At 37.9% G+C, this 6,846-nt stretch overlaps 1 protein-coding gene across 3 annotated transcripts in view; it reads left to right on the top strand.

Annotated features, from left to right (window-relative positions):
- LOC136436948 (uncharacterized) overlaps window positions 1-6,334 on the top strand; it is a 35,308-nt gene extending 28,974 nt beyond the window's left edge. For all 3 annotated transcript variants that reach the window (XM_066431359.1, XM_066431360.1, XM_066431362.1), the window contains 3 exons: window positions 621-1,058; window positions 1,731-2,171; window positions 6,015-6,334. In XM_066431359.1, the coding sequence (XP_066287456.1) occupies window positions 621-1,058; window positions 1,731-2,171; window positions 6,015-6,019 (884 nt within the window). In that variant the 3' untranslated portion in view covers window positions 6,020-6,334. The remainder of the gene's footprint in view (window positions 1-620; window positions 1,059-1,730; window positions 2,172-6,014) is intronic.
- Window positions 6,335-6,846: the final 512 nt, after the last annotated feature.

Consider the following 6,846-nt stretch of genomic DNA (forward strand, 5'->3'; position numbering starts at 1 on the left):
AAAGATAAATACCGACTTCTAAAGAATAGTTTTTTTTTCTCATTTAACAAAAATTATGATAATGAGACGAATAGATATTACTTTCTTACACTCAAAACATGTCCGAATATCCCTGATTTATTAATTGAACAATATATCAACAGAAAACACACAGATAACCAACAGATAAGATCTTTGCGATGAAAATTGACAAGGGTATAAAAATGTGTGTGTCTTGGCGGCAGATAATGATGCATAATTAATTAGGTAATAAATTCTTAATTTTTCACATGACCTTGATACTTGACAAATCTCATCACTAACTGTAAATGCATAAATATTCGCGGTGGTTTTAAGTTCGCGGTTTTCGCGGCGACCGTTTCACCGCGAAATTAAAACAACCGCGAACATTTTTGTCGATACTGTAGCAGTATAGGACTGTAGCGTTGCCGCCATTTTCCCCTTAACGCCAAATTAAAACCGTATAAATGCATTATTTTTAAAGTAGTACATAAAATACGTGACGAACGACTGAACAGAAATATGTCATGCTTTAGACTACCAGGCACATATGGCTATCTGCTGTGTTCATCAAACTTCCTTGTTTCAATCGACCTGACAATTCTGCATCTTCCTTTCAGGTGTATTGCTGGCACAGGATTCGTCATGGGTTGTGGACTCCACCGGACCCCCGTCGGAAAACAACGGAGTGAAAAACGATGCTGTAAAAGCATTGGATGGGAATACTGGGACCTACTGGGACCCCGTTACTGTTAAGAATTTCAACAACTGGTACATTTCATTTGACTTCAAAACGCTCTATACCCTTAACCGCATCGTAGTCAACAACTACGGAGACACATCCCATGACATTGCCGCCTTCAAGTTGCAAAAGATTGGAAGTTCGTACAGCTGGGAGGACGTCGTGTCCGTTACTAACGTGCAGGGAGGGACGGACCAGCGCCAGGAGTTCGGCGACTTCCAGGCAACAGCGCGGTACTGGAGGTTCGTAGTCACTCAGACCCACTCGGGCTGGCAGCCATGGCTCAGAGAACTGAACTTCGCCGGAATCTCATCAGGTAAGGGGAAAATATCACGCTTGTTTTATAATCTATAATGATATTCATCAAATGACTTAAAATCTGGTACAAAGGTTAATCATCTTGGGATTTAAATATCTCAATTTGTTGTCCAGATGTTCATGAGCGACTGACTTGATTCAAAGCTGTACACAACATTGGAAGTCCGCCAAGAGCAATACGCCCTACAAGGGTGGTTTGATTAAAGTGCAATTAACATTTTCCCCTGACCCACCCTAAGCTTTCATAGGAGACTGGAACTACAAATCCACATGCTTATTTTCATCTCCGAAATCTAATTTTCGTTTCTAGAGTGGAGTGAGGTTTGAGTTGAATTAAAAGCGGTCGTCAAGGTCCCGAATATGCGTTGTGTTGATGAAGTGTTCACTCTGTAGACTACTTTTTTCTTCAACAATGTGAAACAAAACCTGGCACAATTCTTGGTCTTTAAACACATAATAACTGTGTCAATATATTTTTTTCACATTTCAATTTAGTTGTGAAATAAATCTACACATATATTTGATCAAAACATCACGTATGACTTTTTTCGCTTGACCCAGGTGACATGCATTATTTCTAAAAGGCACAGGTGGCTATTTTCTTTGTAGTTTATACTTCTTTGTTTAAAAATAGCTTGCTTAACAATTTTACGTCTCCCATCCTATTCAGGTGTATTGCTGACACAGGATCCGTCATGGGTTGTGGGATCTACTGGCACATCGTCGGACAACAACGGAGTGAACAATGCTGCTGCAAAAGCCTTTGACGGGGACCTTGCAACCTACTGGAACCCACAAGATACCAAACAGAACCACAACAACTGGTACATCTCACTCGACTTCAAGGTGCCCTATACCCTGAACCGCATTGCAGTCAACAACTACGGAGACACATCCCATGACATTGCAGCCTTCAAGTTGCAAATGGTTGGAAGTTCGTACAGCTGGGAGGACGTCGTGTCCGTTACTAACGTGCAGGGAGGGACGGACCAGCGCCAGGAGTTCGGCGACTTCCAGGCAACAGCGCGGTACTGGAGGTTCGTAGTCACTCAGACCCACTCGGGCTGGCAGCCATGGCTCAGAGAACTGAACTTCGCCGGAATCTCATCAGGTAAGGGACAATGTCATTCTTGCTTGGTGACTTACTCATATACCACGCTCCTCCGCAGCGTCCTAATAAACAGCCCTATTCCAACACTGAATGCGTGTGCGAGTCTTTTCTGGAATACATTATACGCATGAACGCTACTGGCGCCTGGGTTCGGCACACAGACGGTCCTGGGAAGGAGAACATATCTTTTCCGCGCAAAGCATGCTGGGAGAAGCAAACTGTCCTGGGAACGTGTTGATTGCCAAACTCGCTCCCGTAGCAAACTGCCTTACGTGGCAAACTCCCTTCCGTGATATAACTCCCCTTTGTGAAGGGATAACCTAACAGCGTCAACAATAAGGTACTTTGTAAATCTCCGTTTCTTAGAACGTATCAACATTGCACAGCATTTTACCCCCCAAAATCGTCAACTTGCGTCTTGTTTTAGGCCGTGCTACTTAGAAATACGGTTAAATGTAGAAGATCGCCCCTACTGGCGTGCACACCGTGATAACTACTGAGGATCTGTCAACAAACAAAACAAAAGAAAACAGACAGCTGTGAATTGCAGAAAGTTTCTTTAGTTGATCTTTATGTGACATAATTTTTAAGCCCACCATTTAAACCTATGGCTTCTCCGTTGCGCTGGGTACGAGCGTACTCGTATACTAATATTGATTATTGTAACCAGGAAGATACGCAGTGAATAGCCATATTCAATGCATCAAAGCTTAAGTCGAACGTCACGTATTTTATACCATGGCACTCTTGACGTTGAACAGCGTGCAATCACACTTGTGCATTGAGTTCCGTGTTAAACTTTGTCAATAAGCAGTCGTTCGCTTAAAAATTTCAATTTTTGTAATACTTTTATTTATTCGTGACTAAGGAATTCGTGACTAGCGTGTGGAAAACGAATTTAGCGATTTTTTGCGTACGAGTTGATAATGCAGTGCGCAACATTAGTGGTCCTGTTGCGAATAGATCCGTATGTATTGCGCTTTTCGGGCATACTCCGGACACATCCAACTTATGCCTATCGCATGCCTGGCATATTTTTGACGAATGCCAAGCCTATTCCTGGCTAATTCTTGACTGATTGACACAAAGGCTTATGTTTTTTGTTTTAATCACCAGTACAGATTTTGAAGCGTGAACATCAACCTTTTGTGATCATGGGCCGCCAGGAATGTGGATCAGCTATCTTTTTTTTACAAATCTTCGGCAAATTTTGCCAAATTTTAGGCAAGGACGCTATCTGTTCGCTATCCGTAGCTACAGGTTAGTCATACGTTACTAAAGCCCTGTCACACTTGTGCGTATATATGCAATTCCGTATGAGTTGTGAAGCCAAGTGATCAAACTTAAGAAATCACTTCTCTGGCTGCAAACTTAACCTAAACCAAAAACATGTTAACTACGCAACCCGTGCGGGCTTGTATTACCGAATCCGCCCTACGTTTGCTGAATTGAAAAACTATTTAACTAACAGACAACAGGTCGTTTCTAATAAGAAACACATTTCATCCAAAATTGTCTTAACATGTAACGTACTACAATAAGACATTCTCGGTTCCCTTTTGTTTTTAGTTTATATTAACGACTTGGCATCAGCATCACAGAAATCAATTGCTCTGTCATTTGCAGATGATATAACTTATTTATTTCCCACAAACATTTTGACACTTGAGCAACATCTATAATGAATCATATATGGTGAATCAATGATTCAAGGCAAACAAATTGTCCCTTAAGGTAAAAAAAATCATTATCTTTGCAGGCAGGAACAAGAAATGCGATAAAGGAAAATCTATGATGTATATTAATGACAAAGCTATCAATAAAATAAGTCACTTCCGTTTCTTAGGCATAAAAACAGACGAGAAACATTCACGGAAGAGTCAAATTGATTTTGTTTTTATTTTCCAATGATATCCGTCAACATAGGTGTCATACGAAAAATAAAATAAAAACTTCCTATCACGAAACATATTCATGATTCTTTATCAGTTTGATTTATCCTTATCTAAGTTACTGCAATATAATGTGGGCTAGCGCTTACAGAAACTCCATTAAACCTCTTTACCTTCTTCAAGAGCGCTTTGTATGTACGAATAGCATGCAGCAATTTTTTCCGTCACAGCAGACACAGCAGAAAGAAATGCATTTCATGATTTAAATGGCACAATGTGTTTCAAAATTCTAATGTTCTGACTGTATTTGACATCAGTCAATACATTTCATATTGCCTTTCAAATTGTCCATGATAGCTCTTGCCTACCTCAACAATACAAAGGTCTTTTACATTTTGACTCAGATATTCAGCACCACTATACAGGGTAACAAACTCTTTAAAGTCCAATTATGACAATATCTAGTCAAAAACAACATACAATAATGTAGCTTAGAGGCCCCGCCATATGAAACAATCTAAGCCAAATACAGTCTTATCATTGCCCAGTTTAAAAAAAAAATAATCTTAAGATAGATTTCATAGAAATTTGAAGCACTACTTTCACCAGATTTGTTCGTTTCCCTGTTTTCCGCTTTTCTTTGATATTTGATTACAGAATTGTTCATATAGTTATTTTATGGTATGGTTTTGACATATTTCTTTACAATTTGTAAATTATGTTTAGCATAGAGCATGTGTAACATAACACACTGATTATGTTTAATAGTCTAACATGTGTTTCATTTTGTATTCCCTCTTATCTATTCAAATATTCTGATTTGTGTTCACATGTCTGACTAATTCCTGATTCATATAGAGAATTTATGGTATATCTTCAACTTTTTTCTTCCTTTGTTAATTTCGTTTATTGCCTTTTGTTCGAATATTTTCAAAACATTTGTAACAATCTATGTGAGAAAAGTAACTGTTAAGAACAATTTCCAAGTTCCAATTTAAATTTATGATTTATTTGATGTTCCAAATATTTTCGTCTGTGTTCCAATAATTTCAGCAAATTTCCAACACGTTAGTTGTATCTAATTTAGTTTCTTAACTGTTGCAACATTGATTCATCATTTGTTCCAACATTCTAAACACATTGTGTAACTGGGTCAGTGGGCTGGGAACAGGTCAATTCACACATCCCTAAAAAGTGTTTGGGATTATTCCTAGTGCCCTGCATAGACACCTCAAGACAGAAGAGTTACCAGTATCCAGACGTGAAGTCTGAAAAATATACAGAGGCAGACAATAGAGCGTGGTTAGCACCTACTTTTATTGGGGCAATAACCCAAATCTACCATTTGAAAAATGATGAAAACTGTTCGAACAGTGAAACAATCACATATGAGTTTGAAAATTGTTCTAAATAAAGAGATTTTTGGAAACACTTTCATAATATTTGCATAATATATAGATGAGTTCAAACATGTTTAAACTTTCAATTTGAAATGTTTGAACAATTTGGAACTATTTTGACTGAAAAAGTATTTTATCTAAAATTCTTCAAACTTATTAGCAACATTATCCGAAAATACTCTCGGTGACATGGAATTTACTCTAGGTTTGATCATATACAAATCAAATCATTCATAATTCTACGTTTTGGGGGGAGCCCGGTGAAAAGCCACATAGCCACCCCCTGCATGTTTTTGTCCTGTATTTAATCTTGTTTTCAAATATTTGTACATATTATACGATTAAACAATAAAGATTGATAAACATGTGAACTTGAACAAGCCATATGTTGTCTGTAAAACGACTTCAATGGTCTAATTTATGACTTGTTTTACTTCATAATCAGACAATACATCTCTTCCCGTGCCACATATTATATTGAAAATAATAGATAACCAATGTGTTTTTTTTCATAAGTATTTTACTGATGGATATATCTTGATTATTTCCAGATTGAGTCAAGTGGATTGATACTACCGGATGTTGAAGAGACTACCGATTTTTGAAAAGCATGCTGTTACTTTTCCAAGAACATATATGATATTCGATCCTTATCTGATACCCGTTAACACAATCATCTCATTTTTTAAGATGTTGTTTGTAATGATATTTACTCGTGCAGATGGCAACCACTGTTGTTCTTCAATCCTCTAAGCAAGAACTTCTAAATAATCAAAAGGTCACCTTTTTTTACTTTGAGGTATATCAAATAGTTATTGTATACGGGGTTTATAACATGCCAACCTGACTTAGATATTGTTGAACCAGTTGTTGTAATACAGATAGATGCGCATTAAGTCATCAGAATAGAATTCATTCCAAATGTTCATATTTACGGAAGTAAATGTAGGTTGCGCACAGTCAAGTCGTTGGATACTGTCTGGACAACCGTTTAGACAATCCCTTACTGAACTCAAGGACAGCAATTGCTATTGAAAAAAAAACCCAGAAACCTATCTCATCTGCAACGTGGAGAGGCGAAATCTACCTGCAAGCAAGGCTGTTAGAATTACAGTTGAAAACCACTTGACTATGCAAAACTGTTGTCATCACAATGATAATAATTCAATTTCACAAGAACTTTTGAGGTCCTTGAGGGTAACTTTACAGTCTTTGTACAAGTTTTTTTCATTCTTAGCAATGTCTCAAGGTTAAGCATGAATTTGAGACATTCTTGAGGGTATGTATAATCAACTCTCGAGCTTCTGCACAAGGTCTGTTTGATATCTGTGTGGGTCTGTTCTTGAAGCTCCCAAATCTTGAGAAGAAATTTACTGCTTCAAC

This window comes from Branchiostoma lanceolatum, chromosome 6 (genome assembly GCF_035083965.1).
Source record: "Branchiostoma lanceolatum isolate klBraLanc5 chromosome 6, klBraLanc5.hap2, whole genome shotgun sequence".
Lineage (NCBI taxonomy): Eukaryota > Metazoa > Chordata > Leptocardii > Amphioxiformes > Branchiostomatidae > Branchiostoma > Branchiostoma lanceolatum.